Source organism: Crinia signifera, chromosome 9 (assembly GCF_055691185.1).
Source record: "Crinia signifera chromosome 9, ASM5569118v1, whole genome shotgun sequence".
Taxonomy (NCBI): domain Eukaryota; kingdom Metazoa; phylum Chordata; class Amphibia; order Anura; family Myobatrachidae; genus Crinia; species Crinia signifera.
Genome location: NC_139225.1, coordinates 85,262,649 through 85,288,877, shown reverse-complemented (window position 1 = coordinate 85,288,877; position 26,229 = coordinate 85,262,649). Strand labels below are relative to the sequence as shown.

Here is a 26,229-nt window from a genome sequence, read left to right as displayed (position 1 = left end):
CGTCAACATTATGTTTTCAATTTTAGCTATCTTTGGAATTGGTGGACACAGGCCTCTATCGCCCAAGCCTCTATAATTAAATAACTAAATAAATAAACATTGTAATCTACTGCTAGGAATAGCACAGTGTTTAATATCCATTATACTATGAATTTTTCATTTCATTCATTCAGAATCAGTTCTGGTGGTAGAGCTCAGTTGTTTATTAGTCCCACACACAATGAAGGAAATATACTTAGAAGTGAGTTCTATTTTACATGGGATGTTGCTATGGGCAACCAATCAGATACTAACTATTAGCTTCTAAAAGATGCTAAATAAATAAGAAGAACATTCTGATTGGTTGCCCATAGCACAATCCCATGTGAAAAAGAACTCCCATCTTAGTAAATTTCCCCCAATGACTATGTTGGATTGGAAGCAAACTGACCTGCAATTGTTACTCTAGTGATTAGTCCTCACATATCAATGTCCTTGCCAATGTCACTGTTTTTATTCATGCACTTGAAATTGTCTACACCCTTGACAATCCTGATGGAGGTCTTTATAAACATGGATCATGGAATACTAGTCATTTTATTTCTGTAACTTTCCAAATACTGATGTACTGTAGTTACCTATTATCCAAACTGTATTTTTGTCTTTTCTATAAAACAGTTCAACCACTTTGCATCCTTATAATGTAAATTGTAAGCCTTAAGCTAAGTACACACTATGCAATAATTAAACTGTGCAAACGATCCACAAACTGCTCGGTCTAACTATTGTACAATGTATACTGTATGCAGCACCCAGGACAAATTGTTGTTTCAAATCTGTTGACTACCTGACCCTCTCCTTCAGGGAGAAAATGCTCTGCTTCTGGACTTCCCTGGTAATGTAGGATTGCCATCACCTGTGGGGAAACACTTTTTTTATCAATTACCTAGCTCACCACAGGTGATGGTAATCATACATTACCAGGGAAGTCCAGGGACAGAGCATATTCTCCCTGAAGGAGATGGTCAGGTAGTCAACCCTGAGTTAAATGGTCACCTTTGATGTTCTTTAGGATGCAAATCATTTAGATGGGAATAGACAATTCCATAGTTCTGTATGTACTCTGGAAATCACTTCCAGTCTCAGAAAGTTTAGTGAAAGTTGCAATCATCAACTATAAAAACAACGACTGATGAAATGATTCAGAGAACATCCTATTTCCTATATGCTCACAACACAATTATCATTCTATAGAAGCAAAAACAGTGATAAACAAACTACCAATCAGCTCCTGCGTGACATTTTTCAAACACAGTCTGTGACATGGCAGGTAGGAGCTGATTGGCTGGCTGTTTATCTCTCTCCATTTTATCACTTTTGAAGTTTAGTGCATCTGGCCTAATAATTGATGCTTGTGTCACTTGCTGCACTGACTGTCATCTAATGGGATTTCCATAATTACACTGGATATATACAGTATTTTTTCTAGAATGTAAATTACTAGAATTGTAGTAGAGCATTGTATGAGTATGGTTGTATGCTCTCATTTTATGCTTGTAACAATAAGAAAGAACAACAAAAATATAACAAAATGGAAGCAAAATAGATACAAATAACATTTAAATTTAGAATTCTTTATCCGCTCATAGTCAAATGTCCAGAAAACTTACCAATTGTAAAGTTATCTTCATGATGAATCTGATCTTCTACTTAGGTCTAATTTACTTCCATGCTTGTTAAAGGCTTGTACTTCTAATGATTTCTTTTACTTTACATTGCTTTTCTGTTTGATGTTGTAGAGATTCCCGGAAGCCCACGAAACCAGTTTACCTTCAGGCCACTCCCGCCTCCGCCGCCACCACCACACGCGTGCACCTGCAGCCGACAGACTTCGCAGACTTTGGATACTCTCCAGAGGAGCTCCATGACATCTCGCAGTCAGCCGAGCACAGCTGTTTCCAATCCTCCTACTAGCACTCAAGATTCTGTGCACCTGCATAACAGCTGGGTCTTAAACAGCAACATACCCCTGGAGACCAGGTAAGATACAAATGAGGAGAAAAGTTCTTTCAAACTCAGGCGAGTCTTGTATTTGCCGTATCAGAAAAAAAAATCAGCAGTTTATTCTGTTTTATTTCACACAAGATAGACAGTGTTTGATGCTGTTTAGTACAGGAAGTGACTGCTTTGAAACTAAAGCACACTGCAGCATAATCGTTATATCTACAGAGCTCCTACTGTTTTCGTGCTTTTACAGAAAATTTAGTGTTAAAGCAGCTATTAAACGGATCATACAAGGAGTAGCTTGCTGTATAATTACTTGATCTGCATCAGTTTGATGGCATGACGTTAGAAACAAATCAGAAAACAATACTTTCAGCTCATGAGGTTCTAAATGCTGTCAGAATGTTAAATTTAAGGCTGGATGATGTGTATATCTGTGTGTCTCTAGTAACAGTATTACAGTAAGTATACTGTATAATTGTAACTCTTTATCATACAATGGGCGAGATGTATCAAATGGAAAATGCGGTAAAACCCCGGTTTTACCGCATTTTCCAATGTATCAAAAATGATACCGCATTGAAGGGTATCGCCACCTTTGGGTGGCGATACCCTATAGAAGCCTATGGGCTTCTTTTCGCCGTCCGCCGCGTCACCGCAACCCCGCCGCCTCACCGACCCCCCCTCTCCCCCTCCCTTGGGCTTACCTTCTTGCAGGTCCTCCTGGACCCCGGAAGGTAAGCCCTTCCTCCCCCTATCAACGCAGCCGGACGTCCTTCCGGCTGCAGGGGGGAGGAGGAAGCGCCGGGGACAGCCTGCTTAGCTGTCCCCGGCGTGAAAGCAGCAGAAGCCGGCTGGGAGGTGACGGAGACCCCCCGCAGACCACAGTACAGGTATCGCAGGGGGCCTCCGTCACCGCATCGCGATTCCAGCCTCATATGTTAGTACATATGCGGCGGCATCGTGGCGGGGGGGGGGGGGGGGCGCGAAGGGCGGCGATGTATATTAATACATCCCGCCCAATGTAAGGGTTTGTTAGCAAAGGCCCATATTCATAATTTGAGCAAATAAGAGAAAAATACCAACAAAGGAACAAATTGCTCCCAGAACAAACTATGAGGTCTATGTACTAAGCCTTGAAGAGAGATTAAAATGGATGGGGATAAAGTACCAGTCTGTAATTTTTGAACAAATCCTGTACCATAGCAGTTAGGAGCTGATCAGCTGGTACTTTATCCCCATCCACTTAATTCTCGGCAAGGCTTAGTAAATACTGTAGGGCATAGTTCAGGGTTAGTTGTAGAGGTTGTAGAGGATTTGCTAAACTACAACTCCCAGCACTAGTATGAGGGGAAGGGGCGGGGCTCCTAGCACAGGAAAAGGCCCCCCTGCACACCAGATCCCGCCCCACGATCTGCCCACAAAATATTGTGGGCAGAAAGTGTCGGGATAGTGTTGGGATTTCGGCGGTCGGGATTTTGAACACCGGGATTATAACTGCAACCCCTACTGTCAGTGGTGGCTCTAGAGCAGCGTATCTCAAACTACTGTATTTAGCTCTGGGACCTCGTCAGACAATAAGAATTATTACAGGACCCCAGCAGGTTGAGAACCGCTGCTCTACAGGGTGGTCTGCAGCACAGTCCAAAATTCAAATGTAGAGTCACACCAAATGCCACCCAAATACAGTATAACTAAATTGCACATACTGGCAGTTGGTGTTGATCCCCTATTTGAACTTTGGACAATGCAATACCTCTAGAGCCATGTATAGGTCATTGGGTCAACTCAATTTAGGTCAACATGCATTGGATTGACCACTGAAGGTCGACATGGCTTAGGTCGACACCTGAAATAGTCAACATGACTAAGGTCAACAGGGTTTTAAGGTCGACACAATCAATAGGTCAACAATGACAAGGTCAACAGTCAAAAGGTCTACATGAGTTTTCAACATTTTTTGTCCATAATATAAACATAGTCAATATGGACATCGTCAAAGTGTACCGCTGCGCTCACTGTCAACCTTCAGTGGTTGACGCAATGCATGTTGACCTTAATAAGGTTGACCTAATGACCATATTCTCTAGAGCTGCCACTGCCTACTGTGCAAGTCAAAAAAATATAGGGCTCTATTAACTTAGCCTTGAAGAGAGGTAAAGTGAATAGTGATAATGTTCCAGCCTTTCAGCTCATAACTACAATGTTGTAGGCTGTGTTTGAAAATTGACAGTTAGGAGCTGAATGGCTGGTACTTTTTTATTACCATATACAGATGGAGTCACTCTCATTAGAGAGGCTCCTGGCAAAAGAATCGCCATGCACCAACCCTCCGCCCCTCTGCCAGAGTACAACAGAATGGGGCATGCGCACAGGAGATGCTCATGCGTCCCATAATGTCAGAAGCCCTGCAGCCAGCTGCCCATCTCCCCTGTTCTCTCCCACTCTCCCCTGCTCCCTGCCTGTCTCCCTGAAGCAGAGATAGGCAGGGAAGCACCCCACCCCCTGATGCCTTTCAGAAAGGGACGTGCAAGCGAGTGAGCCGCTCGTTAATCCCTGTCCGCCAACCACACCTCAACCAGAGCTATGGATATGTTGTGCTGGCTGAGGCTGGCTACAGATTTACTTGATCTGTCTCCAAGGTTTAGTAAATAGACAATATAGACTGTAATCTTCACTGGGACAAAAATGATGTGAATTACTAAATATTCTCTGTAAAGAACTGTGACATGCTGTATGTGCTATAAACATTGTTAATAAATAAAATTGGAAATCAAGCATAGAAAATGTGGTACTTGTTTAGTTTCCCCGATCCGATGCGATCTTATGCAATTTTTTTACCTGTTCAAAACCCCACTATCCACTATGCATGGAGTTGATTTTATATAGTGTGGCAAGCGCAGTAACCCGCGTCCGCTCACCATGCTTCGGGCTCGGTGGCTCGCTGCGCTCGCCACACTATATAGAATCAGCTCCGTGTGTAGTGTGTAGTGGATAGTGGGGTTCTGAACAGGTACAAAATCGCATCAGATCACATCGGATAGAGTCAGATTGCATTGGATCGGCCGATATATCGCCCGATATCACATCCGATATATCGGCCGCCGTGAAACCAAACGAGTACCAGAAATTAAATAACCTAGCATGTATTCAGCTGCATATTGATATACAGTATACAACAAAATACACTATGTATTAATGTAGCATATTAAATGATTACCATAGACTCCCGATCCTTACTGAATGCAGTAGTACAGTGGGAAATGAATATGGCAAATTACAGAGTATGGGGAATTAAGAGAACAGATGAGTGACTTAAGCAACACTAGTACAAGAGATAAGTACAAGAGAACATACAGAGGTAGGGAAATATATAATAGTTGTAATTAGGACACATCAAACAAAATAAGATGACAGAGGGAAACATTTTTAGAAAAGTATTTGTTTTCAACACTGGAAGAAATGTGGAAATGTCTCCTACACAGATATTATAACTGTGTGCATTCTCACTTTCCACTGTCCATATGTTCTGCTGTATGTTTGAAACTAAAGAAAGAAAGAAATTGGGTGAAATTTACTAAGCAAAATACGCCTAAAATAGGTGTATTTGTGTAAGCTAAATATGCCTATTTTAGGTGTATTTGTATTTTCAGCATTTACTATGGCATAAATATGAGTAATCCTAAAAGTATTCATGGTACATTTATAATCACAAATATGGATGTACAGTATACGCCATTGAATGAATACGACTAGGAATCACCATTCCTCTCTCAACATTAATGGTTTTGACAGAGGGATAAAGGCAATGGCTGGGTAAAAATTAGGATGTGGCCACTACCCCAAAGGACATTTCTTAATTAATTTGTAGTGTTTCACACTGTCTTCTAAAATCAGGAAAGTATCACTGGACAGCTAACATCAATCATGCTACTGCAAGAATGAAAGCTTTTCTACTTGGCCATGGAAGCCAAATACTAGCATAGATTGATCCACCTTTAGGCACCAGACCAATTGATCATCTACTGTAGAAACAATTGTTTTACAGATCAGGCAATTGTATGGTGTCTAATAATGGTTAAGAGGGAAGGGACCACTAATGTTATTCATAACTCCACAGACAAGCAACTGCCTATGTCTTTGTATGTTACTCCACATCAGGCCCTTCATGTCTGCTATGTACTGTACTACATATAATACTCTGACTTGTCATACAGTAGGTCTGTTCCACCTTTTTAATTCTAAGAATGTGCTATGCCCAGTGCCCACATTGTTTTGGATGCAGAACAGATACTGTAGTTGCTTCAGCAAAATGCAGCAATAGTGTAAGTACTGTATATCTCCTTTAAAAGAGATGCACAAAAAGAAATGACTACTTTTCCAGGGACCCATCACAAACATTGATAGTAATGGTAGTAATAATGATAGTAGTAGTAATAATTATAATAATAATAATAATAATAATAATAATAATAATAATAATAATAATAACATTTCCCCACTTCATTTATTTTTGCTGAAAGTTATTTTTTTGTTGCTATAGGACCAGCCAGACACCAGCAGATTCTGCTGATTAAAATGATATGCAGCATGCCTACATTCTGTGTGTGAGTGAGGCTGTATCTGCATATGAAATAGTGTATTCATGGAAATCACTGTAACTTAGCATTCCGTATGCAGGTACAGCCACAGTCGCACACAGAATATAGGCATGCCGCATATTATTTTAATCATCAGAAGCTCCATGTGTGTCCTGGTCACATAACAATGCAAATAAGAAGCATTTTTATCAAAAAAGGCACCCAACATTAGCAGAACTGGCCAGGAGCTGCATGGCCTATTGAGGCAAGATGTATGAGGAAACATCTGTGTCCAAGCAGAGGCAGAGGTCACAGTGTTAGCGGCTGTGCGAGTGCTGTCTGCGGGTGGGTTGGTTGTGCAATAGTGTTCGGCATATGTATAAGGGGCATTATGTGTGTCATGTGTATAAGGGCATTAATAATGTGCAACATATGTGTAATGGGCATTATGTGTCTCATTATGTGTATGAAGGGCATTAATAAAGGTTGGTATAATGTATAAGGGGCATTATGTTTATAAGGACATTAATAATGTGTGTCATGTGTTAGGGGCATTACTTTGTGGTATTATCGGGGTGCCGACAGAAAGGGGTAGGGGGTACAAATTACCCAGGCCAAAGTCTGATGGAAGGGCCCAGTGGGGGCCCCAGACCCCCTCCCCTTAAGTGACAGCAGCAGCAGCTGCAGCAGCTCTTCTCCACTGCCCAGCACAAACTGCTTTGTGCTGGGTTGCAGTGTGGCCATGGAGGTGCTTAAAATACAATTTTTTCTCAGGATTTTTTTTCTAAGGGTATAATGTGAATAATGTGAGGAGTAATGTATATAAGGTAAAGTGGTACTACTGTGTGATGTAACGTGAATAAGGGACATCATCGCATGATATAATGAGAATAAAGTTGCACTACTGTGTGGCATAATTTGAATTGGGGGTACTATTGTGTGGCTATGCCCCTTCCCAGCAAGAGCACACCCCTGTTTGGGCTGCGCACCGAATGTGTGCACTGTTTCTATTTAAAATATTGCAGGTAGGAGCACCAAAATTATGACTGCTATGATGAGGGTTGATGGTGCTGGGAAAGGGGAGCAGGGTCAGAGGCGGAACTAGTGGTGGTGCTAGGGGGCACCAGCCAAAATCTTGCCTACGGCGTCATTTAGGCTAGGGCCAGCTCTGGGACCAGCCTGACATTCCCCTGCAAATATTAAGTAGTAGTAATAACATAAACCCAGATTGTTCTCTCCCCTTCCCTTACTTCAGTTGTTTCCCTTATCTTCTGACTTGCAGTTATTTGTGACTACATAGAAGTATTAGAGCTGATGTAGGTAAGATATAGCTATTTATGCTGTGTAATTACACTTGACATCAATCACTCCTAACTAAATAATGAGTCATCGTTGTGTGTTTCCCATCCCTAATCCTCAGAACATATGTAACGTTTCATCAAGACTGACTACTTCTCACATGCACTATAATATAATTAATATCACACTTTTCACTCTAGTTCCCAAGTCTAAACTGTGATAGGGAAGACTGTATACGGTACAAGGCTCCACTGATACACCAGTAACATTATATATTCATCTTCTGACTAAGTCTGAAATCGCTGTGGACTTTGGAGGTCAGGCAGTATATCACATTCTGCAACTTAATATTTAAACATCCAGCAGCTCATACATTTTATTCTGTAATGCATTATCTTTTAGCAACAATGCTGAGATTATTTGTTTATAAACCAGTCTAGAGAATTGCAGAATATTGTCCTGTTCCAACTATTATTTGACAGTTACATATTAAAATATTTTCATACATTTACAGGTAGTCCTTGGTTTAGCATGACCCGTTATTTGTATACAGTGTAACGAGCAAATGATTTGTTACTGTCACTGGTACTAGCATTACTTTTTGTGGTATTTAAACCTACATTGAGGGCCTAAAGCAAAATCTCTCTCTAATGGGCAAAAAATATGTGCACTGCAGGTCAAAGCCATCTTTACAGTATTGTAGGCCCTGAGCAAAGCATTGCACTGGGGCCTTTACCCAACCATTAACAGGATTTTTTTTTTATAAATATAATTTTTATTGAAGCATTAAAAATTTTGACATTGCATAACAGGTTCATTATAACATGCCCATCCTGCCCTGTAGTTCTGTACCATCTCTCCACTAGCCTCCATACAGTGTATGGTTGTCATCAGCACTCTTATTGGTAGATAGTTCCAGCCATTCAACAATCAGCATGCTGACAGCCATTCACTGAATGGCTGCAGGCTGGGAAGCAGGAAGATAATGTTGTATTCTGATTAGTGGAAGAGAATGCTGCCTGGCCAATCTGATATTCTCTACTGCTTCCGAAGAAGCTCACGAAGCATATGCTCTCATCCCAATCTGCACCTGCTTGAAGGCCCCTAGAAATGGGGGGCTCATTGGCAACTGCCCATTAAGCCCATACGTTAAGATAACTCTGCTGCAGGTTAGTGTAGAGAGCGCTACATACCATTTCTCAGATTGATATCTTATAATGATCAGGTTTGAAGGAGCCCATACACAGTACAATTTAATGGGTGCAATGAGATGCGAGCTCCCATGCACATCACATCACATGGTACAAAAAGTATGTGCTGCACATACTTTTTGTACTAGATCTCATCTCATCTCATTGTATCTCATTGCATTGCAAAATGTATGCGATGTGATGCGATCTAGTTGCATCCAATAATTGTACATGTAATTGTGTAATTGTAATTGTGTATGGGCATCTTAATTATAATCTATAAAGTGTTACTTTGTATGTGTCTTGCACAGACAAGGACTGAAGAAGGATCTTTTCATCCACACATTTAACTGCAAACATATCCTGTCACTGTTTGTTTTAAGAATTAATCTGTTTTGTGCTGCACTTTTCTAATCTATGTAATACTTCTAAGCAGATTGCATTCCATTATTTTGTGAATTTACTGTGTGAAAGAAGATTTAGACTGAGCAGAAGTAGATTTTCTGGACTTTAACCAAAGAAAAAGAGAAAATGTGAATGTTCTCTGATTAATTCAAATACATTGCATACAGTATAATCCATTGGCACCAGAAGGATATAAACTGCAGTAGTGGAGTAAGATGTATTTAGCATAAAAAAATACATTCAAGAAATAAATTTACAAATTTATTGACCACGAGACATCACTCTAACAAACTGTAAAATAACTGTAGAGCAAGTCGAGACTGTTGACTGTTTATTAGTCTATTTTACTGCAAAAATTCCAATTCCGTCTAAAGTTCTTTACCTAGAACTAGTGAAAAAAAATATATATATATATGTACAGTTTTGAGTTACAGTACAATGACCACAACCTTGCAAATGATAGTTTTGCCCTCTTGTGCTTCCTAATGCCCAAATGTAGTATGAGTAACAACTGATTCCAGGACCATTGGAAGAGTAAAAAGGATTACAGTGGGGTTCCGGTTGGGATGTAATCAGGACCCGTTCCAGTCATCTACAGTATCTGCAAATGTGCAGAAGCTGCCTTCCTCATTGTAGGGACAGAAATTACATCATAGATGGGGCATATTGTCTCACTAATCTTAAGGGGAGTATTCAATGCCATGGCGAGCGCATGGCTGCGAATCCTGTTTTTGATTCGCAGTGCACTCGCCATGATTTTTCACTCCCCTTCAATTCGCTGCCAGACGCCAGCCCACACTATTCAATGCATCAGGGGCTCGCTGCCCCTGACGGCGAATAGTGTGAAGAGTGACGAATCCCCCTGCGCAGATGCTCCATGCCTGTCTGGAGTCTGCAGGGGGATGGGAGGGACTGGTGTTGCGGCGGGGGGGGGCGCGCTGATGCAGGCGGGAGCCTCCGCACAGCCTGGGGACAGGTCCAGCAGCAGCTGTCCTCCGGCTCCAGCAGTCCCAGCGCTGACATCACCGTGCTGTGGCTGCCAGAGCCAAAGGTATACTGCTGCTGGGGTCCCTGTTCTGAGGCTGTGCGGGGGCTCCCTGCGACATCAGTGAGCCCCCCGCTGGAGAATCTCAGCAGCAGGGGAAAAGTGCCATGGCGAAGGGGGCGGGCGAATGTGGCATGGCGGAGGGCGGGAGAGCACTTCAGTACGCACAGCTCCCCCGCCTCTGCTCACTGAAAGCAGCAGTGGCTGCTATCTGCAAAAGATTCAGGCTGCTGCTGCTGCTGGTCCCGTCCCTGTCAGCTTATCTCTCCCCCCTCCCGTCCCGTCCCCTCACCTCCCTCCCCTCACCTCACTTGCAGGGTGCTGCTGGGGTCGGAGCCGCTGCACTCTCACTGGTCCCGATCATCGGGATCAGTGTGCAGTGAATATATGAATATTAATGAGCGGCTCCGGCTCCCGGCCCCCTGCTGGCGAATGTGTAAAAAAAAAAAAAAAAAAAAAAATATTGTTTAAAAAAAATATATATATATTAAAAATATATTCATGTGCTGCACGTATATGAATAAAAATAGCATGCCCCTTCATAGGAAAAATATTCAGATTTTTTAACACAAAAAAAAAAATTTCAAACGCTTTAATTTAAAAGATCACATTACAGTTCACCTAAAAAAGCTGCCGAATGCTAAACGGAGAATCATGGCGAAAATCAGTGGAGAAAGCAGTTCTCCATTTGAGCATTGAATACACTGTCGGCGAATTCCACTAAAAACCCCATTGAAAATCACAGGCGAATTGTGGAGAATAATTTACGGCGAATCGGCAGACATTCGCTGTTCATTTGTGGCGAATTGCCTCCATTGAATAGGGAGAATTGTTTTTTCTAACAGAAAATTCGCCGTAAACCCAGCGAATTGCCAGATTCACTGAAAAAAAACGGCGAATCTGAGGCATTGAATAGGGGCCTAAGTATTACTTTGCAATAAAGTAAAGTTACTTGTGAGATGAAGGATAGCTTAAACAATGTGTTAATCAAGTAAATAAAATGTAACAATAAATGTTTAATGCTGTTCAAAGTATAATCAATGTAACCTGAGGCCTTACTCCTACTGTGTGCACTTCAGGACTGAGTAGCTTATTGGCCTTGTAATGACAATCAGTAAAATGAAGTTTTCAGTGTTTGTGGAAGTATTTAATGTCATACAAACAGCAAACAAACTTTACAACATACAAACTTCATATAAACCACCAAAGAAACATACACTTCTGCCCAACGCTCCATACAAGTGGTATCTCAGTGCCTCCGGGCCCTACAGTCCAATACCCTGGCTCTAGATTACTTGACCTACCAGCTGGATAACATACTGAACATGGTTTAAATCCCTGCTACTGCAATCAGATTACTTCCCAGCTATGGCTGTGCAGGTCTGAAAACCCAGACCGGAGGCGTGTGCTTCAGAGCCCACTCGTCTCTCACTCAGACACACCTCAGACCCATTCCTGGCTTTGCAGTGAACCAGGTTCTGCTACATGGTTGCTAAACTCTCTCTGTGAGGCTGTGTGGCTCCTTCTCAACCCATTACACTCTCTGTAATAATTATTTATTTATTTATTTAATCAATCATTAACATTTACTTATATGGTGCCAACATATACTTTGTGCTTTTAGGTTTGTGCTATCAGTTTTGGCGAATAAATAAAACTAAAATCAGGGACTGCTGCCTCTGGGAAACATACACAGCAGGGTCACACAAACATCAGGAGTCACACACACTCATAAATATTATACTTAAGGTGCCCATACACGGTCCGCTTAACGGATCCATTTGGGACTTAATTAGCACACATCGGATCGGATCGGATCCCTAGTGCATGCAGTGTGCATGCACTGTGATCCGATCCGATGTGTACCTAGTACAAAAAGTATGTGCAGCACATACTTTTTGTACCGTACGATGAGATGCGCGGGAGCGCGCATCTCATAGTACAGAACGGACGGTCCGGGAACGGACCATCTATGGGCACCATTACACACATCTCACAAACATTACTTTTTGCTGTTGCATAGGTCTGGATCCATTTCTAAAGGTTAACAACTCAGGGGGGTGCCAAAGGAGTCGCAGAGTAAATCCCAGGGATTTGTTCAAAATTAATAATTTTTGGAAAAGTAGATTTGCTCTGTCCTGTAATCCACACTGAACACAATGAACAGGTTGAGTATCCCGTATCCAAAATGCTCGGGACCAGGAGAATTTTGGATAACGGACTATTCCGTATTTCGGAATATTTTAATATTTCAATGATGTATTTGGAAGTATCTTGCATTTATGCTGTATACACACATCAAACACATGAAATGCACACAAATATATTTTATTTGTTCAAAAACCAAGGTTTCAAAACATGAAACTAAATTTGTGTTCTATCTCAGATATTGCATTTGAATGCCAAGCAATCATTTTCTTGCACATATTTAGTGCCAGTTAAATGTAAATTCTCTCTGCACAAGTTACATCTGCCCCACCTGCAGTGCACATGGTTTTTTCCATCTAAGAAGGATTTTGTCAGAAAGAGTGAACTAGAATAAGGCCCATTGTGAGGGGGAAAATGCTAGGCCCAGCCACCAAAACCCTGTGATTTGTTGGTTTGTGGGGAAGAGTGAGTGGTTAAATGAAGAACATTTGCATGATTTAACCCTCTCCATCCATACGGCATCACAATTTTCTGTATGATCCCCCTGATCAGACAGGATGCAGAAAACCCGACCACTGCCCCCCCCCCCCCCCCCAAAAAAATATCATGATTCTTCCTCCACTCGTGGCAGAGCAGGAAAGTGTTTGTTATAGTTTAAGGGAAAACACTTGCTATCCTCTGGGATATTAAGTATTAAGAAGAGTGTCCTGTTTATAGCATACTGAAAGCGTATGTGTAATACAGACATACTGTATTTCACATTTGTTAACATAATGATATTTGTTGCAGAGGAAATAACAGACAGAGACAAGAACAAGATGTTTATGTTCTGGAAAGCTTTATGACAGAATTTGAATGTTTATTTTATTGGTAACACTTAACTAAAGCTTGCATTAAATTTAGGCATTGGTCCTTTACTAGCAGGCAAAATAATAAATCTTTTTCATTACAGTATTTTTAGTTGCTGAACTCGCAACACATATGGATGTGACTAAGTGCTTAGAAAGTGTGATTTGAGATTTGTAAAAGTTGATTTATTGCATCACATTGATTTCTATAACGAAGGCTCTCCCCGCTTGTCTTTCTAACATGTTAAAGTGTTGCTTAGTATATGACTAGTGTTTTTTTCTCCATTTCTTCTACTCCCCAGTAGATGGAGTGGCAGAAAGCAATTTCGTTGATGGGATGATTACAGTTTTTTTTTCAGTTCATGCTGTTAAACCACTTCCAAACCCAGACATTATTATTACATATTGCCATTAGCAAAGAAAATACGTTTGTGAATGTGAAGGGACTAATGAACTTGTCTTATCAATTTCTGGTTTGTAGCTGAATCATTTATCTACATCTACTGTACATGTATATCTGTATTTTTTCAGCCATTTGTAGCACTTCATTAAGAGATGAAGAATCAAAAAGGACATTGACAGAAAAATGATGTGACATACCGGGGGGCGCACTAACATCCACTGCCCTACATTGCCGGTATTTGCCAGGTTATTGCATAGTTAATAATCATATATGCATTAAAATTAGGGATGTGCACCGGCCACTTTTCGCGTTTTGGGTTTTGTGTTCTGATTACCTTCAGGTTTTGGGTTTTTCTGGGTTTTGCCAAACCACCCCCTCAACATTTTGGTTTTTGGGTTCTGATTTTTTTTTTTTTTTTAAAGCATCAAAAACACTAAAATTACAGAATTTAGTTTTTTTTTTTATATATAAGCTATTATTAACGTCAATAGCATTCATCTCCACTCATTTCCAGTCTATTCTGAACACCTCACACTTCACAATATTGTTTTTAGGCCAAAAGGTTGCACCGAAGTAGCTGGATAACTGTGGGCGGCACAAACACTAGACTGATACGGTACACTTAGCATCACCACTGGACAGATACGGCATACTTAGCATCTCCCCTGGACTAATACAGCACACTTGGCAGCACCCCATGAATTATACAGCAGACTTGGCTCACCCCAGGAATTATTTGGCACCTGCTTAGTTACTGTGCTTAGCTACACTGCAATACTCCCTTGCTGCTATGCAGAGCAGAGTAGCGCAAAGGCTCCGCCAGAGAAATTGAGTCTGGATAACAGGACTGTAGTGCTGAAAATGGTACAGCTGGGAGGAATACTATCATACATTTATTTATTAACAGTTTTTTATATAGCGCATACATATTCCGCAGCGCTTTACAGAGAATGTATTCACATCAGTCCCTGCCCCAGAGGAGCTTACAATCTATGCTCCCTACCACATGTACATGCACACACAGACATTCTAGGGTTAATTTTGTTGGGAGCCAATAAGCCTACCAGCAGATTTTTGGATTGTGACAGGAAACCGGAGTTCCGGGAGGAAACCCACGCAAATTCGGGGAGAATATACAAACTCTGCAAAGTTAGAGCCATGGTGGGGATCGAACCCATGACCTCAGCGCTGTGAGGCAGTAATGCTAACCATTACACCATCCGTACTTTACTTAACACAGATACAATCAGATCTCTTGTACGTGACTGTACACTGGGCTTGCACTTATAGTGAAGCCTAATTAGTCACCTACCGACAGGAGCAATTTTCCAGCATAACTTTTTTCGCTTATTAAACTAGTAGTTCCGGACCTGAATCAACTTATTGGAGATGGTGGGTGAGTGGGCAGCCCAAATTGGCTGTATCACAAATAAATTCTGATGCCTCTTTTAATGTTCCACAACTTGCCATTGGGCCTTATTCAAATCTGAGATCAGTACAAATTTGTTTGGAAAATGGGCAAAACAATGTGCACTGCAGGTGGGGCAGATGTACCATGTAGAGAGAGAGTTAGATTTGTGAGAGTTAAGGTGCATACACACTGTACAATTTTTTTGACCAGTTTGGTTGAAAGACATTTCCATTGAACCCAGTGTCCTGCACGGAAAATGTTGACAAAAGATATTGTCAACAAACAAACGATGAATGATGATGCGCATACCCGCCAGTTGTTCATCAAGATTGTTCGTCAACTGTGCATGCAGCTCAATTTGAATATCTTTCAAAAAGAGCCTATAAACTGTAGCTAGATCTTTCTTCTTTCGTCTGTCGTCAATATCTTTTGTCAACATCTTTAGTCCAGGACACTGGGTTCAATGGAAATGTCTTTCAACCAAATTGGTCAAAAAAATTGCACAGTGTGTATGCACCCTTACAGTATTTTGTTTCTGTGCAGGGTAAATACTGGCTACAATATTTTTAAACTGCAATTTAGATTTCAGTTTCAGCACACCCCACCCAAATTTAACTCTCTCTGCACATGTTACATCTGCCCCACCTGCAGTGCACATGGTTTTGCCCATTTTCCAAACAGATATGTACTGAGCTCAGATCTGAATAAGGCCCATTGTCTCTATGGATTGGTGCTAAAGAAAGGTAACCAAAAGTAACCAAAAAATCATTACTAAAGCTGTGTACACACAGGGACGATAGGGGCTGAAATCGCTGGGAATATGGTCGTTGGCGACCATATTCCCAGTGATGGGAGTGTGCCACAGCGATAAATCGCCGGGTACGCGCTCCCTTTTTCAGCACCGTTCTAATCGCTGGTCCTGCGACCAGCTGATTACCTCTGCGGCACCACCGGCAGAGGTTCCCTTTCCATCAGCGACCATCTCTGGTCGCTGATGAAAAGGAGAAACTGAGCAATATATCTCCACCGTGTGTACGGGGATTAAGAAAATGCAGTTGCTGACAGTTGGCTTGTAGTCTGACCTCTCCCAGAGTCATTTATGTCATTTCCTGGGAGTCTAACAAGTATTGAGCATGTAAGAGACAGGATGGAGCAATTATAATAGCTATTAAGAAATTTTTAACACAGTATGTTTGCGGCACTATAGATCCTAGATAGAACAGCACGATAGATTATACTGATGCTTGCAGTTTAAAAACTAGCAATATGGTCTGGCAACCATCAATATGCTGGCACTTGTAACAATGTCAGTTTATGGTTGTGAGGTCTTAATGGAACCCCTTTATTTTATTATATCACCATGTTTATTTCCTGGAGGGGGACTGAGGCTTAATAGGCTGGGGCTGACCTCCGCTGTAACAGGAGGTTTAGCCCAACCAGAATAGTGCTTGCAGTTTTAGCAAGGCAACCCTAATGCTGTTTATCCCTTTTGTATTAAAAGTAATATGTCCTAGCTATAATTACAGATGCACATTTATTTAATAATTAGTTTCTTTTTTTCTTTAATAGACATTTAATACACTGTTTACTGTCATTGGGTTGATGATTTTTTTATACTCCTAAACTATAACTTTGTTGAGCTTTCAACATGTCTTGATGCAACCATATTCAAATAAATTATTTTGAGTTGCCTGTATGGTACTGTACTATGCTATTCAAAATAACCAAATAAGACTATTCACTGCAGAGTAATGTTGGCAATGTTCTATTAAAACGGTGGCACTTATACTTACTGTATATTTGGACCAGAAATTGTGCTCAACTTTCAATGACCTCATGGTAAGCTACAGATGAGCCCTCTCATGCTTGCCCGGCTCTTGCCAGAAAGTCCACACTGGCGAGAATTCAGCCCCCATTTACCATAGTCTTCTTTACAATAATATAAAGCAGTTAAACAAATGGGAAAAGGTGTACCGTCACAATGGAAATTTTTCTTCACGGATTCACTGTATTACTTTCTCTGTTTAACTACTGATCATGTCAAGCTATTGCAGTTGGTTTCTCTGTTCAACAACTGAGCAATCCCAGGGCACCTTAGCCATCTGTATGAATGTACAAAATATAATTTGTTAGATTTATTTATGGTTCCTCACAGACAAGAAAAGTGCCCTCTCATACCTTTAAGTACAATGGATTGATAATTAAAAATACCACCTGGCCTTAGATTACAATAGTAAGCAGCAGGTAACTCTTCTGCTCTCAAACAATTTTGCAGTTACGTTTGGGTGGGTTTGTACTTTAAACTGATATCTACATTGCAGTGTAAAAATATTTACCCAGTATTTACCCTGTACAGAAACAAAATGTCAACCAAACTCTCTCTACACATGTTACACATCTGCCCCACCTGCAGTGTACATTGTCATTAGAGAGAGAATTTTCTTTTGCTAGTGAACCAGAATCAGTCCCATTATGTGTACAGTAAGTATATTGTCTGAATTCACAATGTCAGCACTGGGATTCAAACATGAGTTTAATGCTCTTTGCAACATTTTAGTTGTGCGTGTATGTTAGTTAAGTCATTAAGAATCACAAAGACAGTTATAGGCCCTTATTGCTAAGGCAAATTCTTTCTCAGATGGACAAAACCATGTGCACTGCAGGGGGGGCAGATCTAACTTGTATAGAGAGATTTAGATTTGGGTGAGTTATTTTTTTTCTGTGCAGGGAAAATACTGACTGCTTCATTTTTACACTGCAATATACATTTCACTTTGAAGTAAAACCCCACCCAAATCTAATTATCACTGCACATGTTACATCTGCCCCACCTGCAGTGCATAAGTTTTTGTCCATTTGAGAAGGAATTTGCCTTATAGAGTGCATCAACAAAATGTGATAAGGGCTGCTTACTTTATCGTTATCACAATAAATTTCAGCCTTAAATGAATGAGTATTGTCAAAAGTATTAGAACATGCTAAGCAGTGATGGTTACATTGTTCCATTATGCACATTTTCAGGTCTATAAATGTTTCCTTATATGGGAGTGCTTACAAGGAATGTAAAATGTGTGTGAACCATGAAATGCAGCAGGTGGATTAATAAACACCAGGGCCGGTGCAAGGCACCGGAGCGCCCCAGGCGAGTCGGGGTGGGGGCGCCCCGGTGCCGGGGGAGGGGGGGTACCTGTCCTGCGGCGCTGTCCGGGGCCGGGGGAGGGGGGTACCTGTCCTGCGGCGCTGTCCGGTGCCGGGGAGGGGGGTACCTGTCCTGCGGCGCTGTCCGGTGCCGGGGGAGGGGGGTACCTGTCCTGCGGCGCTGTGTATTTAAATCTGGCGGCGGAGGCAGCGGGGGTCCCTGCAGTCCATTAGAAATAACGAGCGCTATCCGCCGGGCTATGCGGAAGCGCTTCTGTTGTGAAAACACTGGCAGCACGCTGATTGGCTGAGACCAGCGTGCGCCGTGCTGCCAGTGTTTTCACAACAGAAGCGCTTCCGCATAGCCCGGCGGATAGCGCTCGTTATTTCTAATGGACTGCAGGGACCCCCGCTGCCTCCGCCGCCAGCTTTAAATACACAGTGCCGCAGGACAGGTACCCGGGCGGGGGGGGGGGCAAAATGCCGCCCTCCAGTGGCCGGCGCCCTAGGCAAATGCCTAGATTTGCCTAGTGGTGGCGCCGGCCCTGATAAACACACTTTCACAGTGATGTTGCATGGCTCCTACAGTATCCTTACAGTTTTACTCAAACAGGCACACTGATAATAAGAACACTTGGTTGCCTACACTATAGTCGTAACTATAAATACTGTATATTAGGAAAAATCCTATGTTGTGTGCTTCTAACTGTATGTTGCAATAAATGGAGTATGGGCAATGAGTTCTGTGTGATATTTATATCCACGCTCTCCCCTCCTGCTTCCGGGTCCGGCGCGGTGATGTCACATCAGCACCGTGTCTGGCCAGGGAACGGGGGATTACGCGGTTACCATAACAACAAGAATAACAAGTGTAATCTAAAAGAGAAGAAGAATGACAGATTACTGAGCACCAGCATTGAAGTACTACATCAAGACCCCTTGATGAAGTCTTTACGACGAAACGCGTTGGGTACAGCCTGCTGACTCCTCCCTTTTAGATAAGTGACACTCCACTTCAGCTTTTAAGAAAACGTTTTTTTTTCATTGATCCTGTTTTATTTACTTATTATAGCTTTATCTCTCTCCCCCTTCACCCCCTTTTTTATAGCGAATTCTGTTGTAGGCCTTTTTATAATATTTCGCATATTTTACGTAAAAGTGTTTTTTCTATTTTTACCCATTGTTTGCTCTTTTAACTAGTACTGTGTACTTGAATAAAAATCCTTTGTTTTTTACAACTGGATAAGTTTTTTATATAGGTACAGGTAGTCGCTATCCTTTATCCAATTTTGCTGCTAATTAATATATATATATATATATATATATACAGTATACATACAGATGGAGCCTGGCCCATCTTTGCAGGGGATGGCGGAAGATTTGCCAGCCACCATCCCCAGCCAGTCGTCGTAAGGGGACACGCGCGCATAAGAGGCACACGCGTCCCCTTACAACGGGGCTCCCCCCGGGTCCCCGCCGCCTCGCCGACGGTCGCCCCGGGTCCCCGCCGCCTTGCCGCACCCCCCCTCCCTAGCCCTGTCCATCTCCCTGAAGCAGAGACAGACACGGTTCCCGTCCCCCCTGGGATGCACGTGCGTGTGAGACGCACTCGCGCCCCAGTCTCTATCGCCGGCGCTCGCCAGTGCAAGGGATCTGGCGAGTGCCGGCCAAAGATGGGACATGCTCCATCTGTATATATGGGATGGGAGAGCCAGCAAGGGTAAAAATACACCTGCACTCACCATGGCAGGGGATTTGTGAACATCTACTCTTCCCTGGCTAATGGTGTTTTTTTTCCGGGCCTATTCCTGTCTTCCTACAGTGCTGATGATGGAGCTGGCTCTGTACTGTGCTGGAATCAGGATTAGGGACAGCCTAGGGAATTGTTGAATATGGATTTGGGATAGATTAATGCGCTGAGGGCAGCCTGAACTGTACAGTCAATGTGTCACCACACACATTACATATAGCAAAAAAAATGGAAAATACGGACAGTCTTCAAGCGCTCCTCAGTTTCAAATTGTCTCTATGTCCAATACCAAGTCTTTACAGAATCCACTGGAATCTTTCAATACACATATGGAAAAGCAAAGAGACCATACATAGGCCCTTATTCTGGTTGGTGCGGTCAGAGCCGCACACGGGGCTCCGACCGCACAAACCAAGGGCCGCCCACCAGACGGATCGCCACGGCCGTCCGTACACGGACGGCTGGCGATCCGCATTAAAATGGTGGAGGCTACGCCTCCACCATGGTGGGAGCTGCCCCCTGCATTCGATGGTCGTCGACCATCGAAGGCAGGCCCGCACGCCGCGGCAGCTCCCGCAAGCTAAGACCACACGGACAATCGTCCGTGTGGTAGCTTGTATGGGGGCTGAAAGCTGACATCCGGCGACGTCAGCTTTCCGCCCCCATGTCATGGTAATGAGGGCGTCATGCCCTCATTACCATGCATACGCCCCGCGTTTGCATGGGAACGCCCATGAAACGCGGGGCGTACACATAGGGAAATGAGGGCATGAAGCCTCTCACGCCCCTATACGCCCCCTTTGCGGCGGACAAAATACGTCTGCGGCGAAGGGGGCTGCACATGCGCAGATTGACCTCTGCGCATGTGCAGAGTCCAAACATCGGCGGTACGGCCGCACGCGGGCCGTACCGACCGAATCAGAATAAGGGCCATAGTGTAATACCGTAAAATTATATTCTGACATATTCAGAAATATGGGAACAATACCCTGTATTGTTGTCCACTTATTTTAAGTAGTCATCAATGGCTCAAAATGGAGGGAGAAATTGATCTCCAACAAGGTCCTCTTTCCCTTAGCGATTTTTCAACATGTGGAGAGAATCAAGAATATGCCTCCAATGATGAAATAACGTTTTATTCAATTCAATATACAGTCAAATTCTTTGTATGGGTGTACACAGTGGACTCTCACCGAAATTTAATGTCCACAAGGAATGTAGACACAGACAGAATATGATAGAAAACCACAGGCATCCCTGGATGCTGTTCTGGATGTTCCACCCGGTGATTCATCCACTGCTCACAAGTCCCTTCTCCCAACATGTTTCAAACAATATGTCCTTTATCAAGGCCTGGGGAATTGGTCTTTTACTCCGGGCTAGGGGCTCAGACATGCAGACTAAACACTAGGTGCTTGTGTATTATTTATTTATTTATTAACAGTTTCTTATATAGCGCAGCATATTCCGTTGCGCTTTACAATAGCAGACAGTGAAACAAAACAGGGTATTTACAGACAGTCAAAATGTAGGAGGGCCCTGCTCGCAAGCTTACAATCTATAGGGAAATAGACATTGGTACAAGGATAGATACTGTACTCTTTATTGCATCGATTCCACCAGAACGCAAGGTTCTATGACTGGTTCTGGAATTTGATAAGCTTGCCTGAAGAGATGAGTCTTCAGGGAACGCTTATAGGTTTGGAGACTGGAGGAGAGTCTTATTGTGCTTGGGAGGGCATTCCACAGAGTGGGTGTGTATGGCATTAGTTTGCATCAATGTCAGGTTCTTTTGAAGTAAACGGGAGGTGGGTGCATGAGCATGCCAGATGCCACCTCCAATTCGGTTCAAAGGCCTGCTCCCTGCTATGCAGCAATATAATAAGATATAAGAGTACACATGTGTAACAGAGGTTTGACCATATAGTACAGTGTCCCACCAGCCAGCACCCAGTGTCCATGTAGCCTGCCCCCAAAGTATCCCTGCAGCCAGCCCTGACAATGTTACTGTAGCCAGCTTCAACAGTGTCCATGCAGCCAGCCCATACAGTGTCCTTCCAGGCAGTCCATACATTGTCCCTCAAGCCAGTTACACAATATCCGTGCAGTGAGTGTGCACAGACTCCATCCAGCAAGTGACCTTGCAAGCCAGTGTGCTTGCTATCCCTGCAGCCAGTCCCTACAGTGTGCCTTCAGCATACCTTGCGCCAGACCCTAGAGTGTCCCTGCATCCCAAGCTGCAATAAAAAAAAATGATTCTTTTTATGCACCAGCCACAGCTGCTCCAAGTACAATAAAGCATTAGTACATTGATTCCAATGACATTACTGGAGCTGCCTTCACCATTGATTATACTGCAGTGGTAACAGCCAGTTTTAGTGAACCTCTGGGCTAAATACAGCTATACCCTTAGTCCCCTGTCCCTGTCATCAGGTGTGCACTGAACACTGAAAATAGAGGCATTGGCTTTTACAACCTATCGTACACTGAACCCGAACAGCCAGTCCTTTGTCTCGAGATTGGAGGTGGAGTATGGCCAACAGGGCAAACTTCTACAGATAACATTTCGTAGCACCATAAAGGGTTATGCAGTAATAATGGTGACATTCACAATGCTGAAAAACATAAAGCTGATGCCATTTCTGATCAGGGCCAGAAGGAGCTGATCATGGGACATAACCTACTCATAGAGAGATGGCCATGCCATCTACAGACATGCAAAATGTTCAGAGCCGCAAAGCAGCGCAGTGACTTGCACAGGGACAGATTCAGTCCAGACAGAGGCAGATTCAGGGTGACAACCTTAGGTATAGTCTTCTGGACAGGCTTAAGGTTAGGCATTAGTGAAGGTTGGGGTGAGGCTGCAGACAGGGTTAGGAACTATGGTGAACGTTAGGGATAAGGGTTAGGAATATGTAAAGAATACACAGACCTGCTGGGGACTCTGCTGCCATGAGAGAGGGTACGTCACCACTGGACCACCATTGATGGTCTGTCAACATTCTATCATATCAACATGTCAACAGTGTTCACATTATCAATGTGAACAAGCTGCATGTCAACATTTCAACCACATCAATATTATGAATGTCAACCACACAACCATAAACGTCATATTCACTAGTAGAAAACTTTAAACAAAATTGAAATACAGTCTATAAATATTAGAATCTAGTGCTACATTACGGTAATTGTATAGTGCTACAGAATATGTTGATGTACTGTAAATACAGTATCTGTTACATAATTATACAGAGCCTTTGGATGCAATGGTTTGTACAGACTGTGTTGTACTTAGATAAACCTGCATGCCAGCATACTACTGTATATTATTAGACTATTATATTTATCTAGATGGAAATCTATACTATTAGCTACTAATACATGTAGTTTTAGTGACTGTTATTCTAGTGTTACTATTTGTGCTATTACTGTAGTTTGCTGGTGTGGGTGTTGTTATTGTTATTTGTTACAGTAGCATTTATTCCATTGTCCCACTGAGCTGACAGATCAGACTTTTCAATATGTAGCACTACATAAAAATATTAGCATTTGTGCTAAGGATCACTGGATATTATACCTGACCTTTCAATTCTAAAATATTATGCAAAACAAAATGCCTTAGAAAATATTTTAAAGTCATTTGAATGTGCACTTACGACCATGTCAGAGTCATTTTCATGAATAGTTTGTGGTACAGAAATGTCTTTGAAGTTCTTACAAGTGTATCGTGCAGCATTAGCAGGAAAATAACCTTAACAGAAACTATAACATGCTTAAAACTAATACAATATAGAAAGAGCTTTAGTTCTTGACTACAGAAAAGTATAATTATATTTGGAAACATTATTACTATTTTTAAGTTCTAATAGTGGAACATGTTCATAATTAATTGCTACATAATCTCTCTTCGTAGTACTTTGATGTATATATGCAGTTTCATGTGTCCTTTACAGTGGACTTGGGACCTTATTCTGATTGACTCGCAAGGCTGCAAATTTTGCAGCCTTGCGAGTCCATCAGATGCTGCCCACCTCCCTCAGTGCCGACCACCCCACCCTCACACGCAGGACCCCCCGCAATGCTGGGAATGGATGATTTACTTATTCATCCATTCGCAGGCAGGGAGAAATCATTCAATGGTCGCTGACCATCGAATGATTTCTCCAATGCTCGCAGATCAGAGATACTTATATAGTGACTCTAAACTGCAGGCGCCCTGTGCGAGAACAGGGCAGGCAGCTGACATCCGGTGGCTTTACGGTCTCATTAGCCTGAGAACGCCCATCTATATGGTGATGTGGTTTTCCGGCGCCCCCCCCCACCTGCTGTGTAGGGTGCCTGCACTCAGTGAACCGAAAGTTTTCCGCACTCTGCATCTGCACATGCATAGAAACGCGCCTGTGCATGTGCAGACTCTAGATATCGGTCCTCCATGCGAATGCATGAAGGACCGAATGGATCTGAATAAGGTCCTTAGTACATAAATGAATACTAGGCCTGAAATGGTATCAAGGATTTGTATTTGTATCTAACAGTCAATAGTTCCACCACTATTGGTCAACATACATTCGGTCAGATGATCAATATGGCACGTCAACATTTTGTGAACTTTTTCGTATTTTACCATCCACATAGGACTATGATTGAGAATGGTAATCTGTGCTGATCCAAGCGGTAGTAGAGCAGGGACCTTGGGGGTGATTCAGCTTAATTCACAATGAAGTGAATTCTGCCTCATTGTAATGTTTTTTGTATGACACTCACTGAGGTATTTGTACGGGAAGGGGAGGGGGTCGATACCTGCATGGGGCAGACAGCTGACGTCACATGACATCAGCCACCCTCCCCATCTGTGTAAATAAAATTCAGCCTAGACTGGTCACGTACACATCCATTCGGATGCTACCGAAGGGATTTGGTGTGGGGTCGGGCGTTCATATACGCAGCTCCCCCACGTGTGGTGTTAAGGCACTTGCTATGCAGCGAATGACTACTGCTTAGCGAGCTATACTGAATAAGGCCGCTTGTGCAAAATATGGTGAGCATTGCTTGCCATGCAAGGGAGACAGTGGGTTATGGTTATTCAGACCTAATTGCTGCTGTGCAATTTTACAGAGTCTTGCGATCAGAAAGAGGGAAAACCCGCTTTGTGAATGACTTGCGAATATATCACAGATCATCATCCAGCTGCAAATCCAGTCCGTGCAAGTGTGTGTAACTCAGACCCTTCCCCAACTGTGCGACAGACAGGCTGATTGAGCCTGGAGCTGACGTCACACGCCCTGCTGGAAAACACCTGGGCTTGCCAACGTTTTTCCTGATACTTCCAGAAAATGTCCAGTTGCAGCTCAGGTGGCTTCCTGTCAGTCAAACTGCAAGAGAATTGTGATTAGATTCTTCATTGTCGCTATTTGGCCTTGCGCATCCGTACTGCGATCCTTACGCATGCACATTCATTCACAGTCATTCGATAATCAATTGCTGTGCAAATTCACACAACAGAGACCAGGTCTGAATAATCGCCAGAGTACACTAATCGGGGACCATGTACTGTACTACAATGTCAAAATTGACACCCCAAAAACAGAGAAACTCATGTTGGCATGTTGTTTATGTGTTGACCATTTTCCTGTTGACCCTTTCATCTGCCCCCCCTTGCATGCAGGTAAAGGTTTCACATCCAGCACCCGGGGCATACACCTCCCAGTTGCAGCCCTGGTTGGGTGCACATTTATCAGGTTTCATGCAGATTGTTGTACTAGAAATAACACAGCCTTGCTAATGCAGAGTTTGAAAGCATTTACAATCTCACCTTAAAATGAATTTATGAAATAAAGTGCAATTGCCTTATAAACGTGATAGAATATGTGTTAGTCTGCACCAGGAACCAGGTGTATGTTACAGTAAATGCACTTACATGGATTTGTTTTGTTAGTGAGGTACACATTCATTATTTGACTCGAACGAAATAAAAAAATATCTCAAATAAAGCATGCAGAACGCTTCATGGGGCAGATTCAATTATC

The 26,229-nt window shown here is 42.6% G+C and overlaps 1 protein-coding gene across 3 annotated transcripts in view; it reads left to right on the top strand.

Annotated features, from left to right (window-relative positions):
- The window catches only part of TENM1 (teneurin transmembrane protein 1), a 726,432-nt gene that overhangs the window by 370,779 nt on the left and 329,424 nt on the right, over positions 1 to 26,229 (top strand). For all 3 annotated transcript variants that reach the window (XM_083159336.1, XM_083159335.1, XM_083159334.1), the window contains one exon: positions 1,779 to 2,019. In XM_083159336.1, coding sequence (XP_083015462.1) covers positions 1,779 to 2,019 — 241 coding nt within the window. The remainder of the gene's footprint in view (positions 1 to 1,778; positions 2,020 to 26,229) is intronic.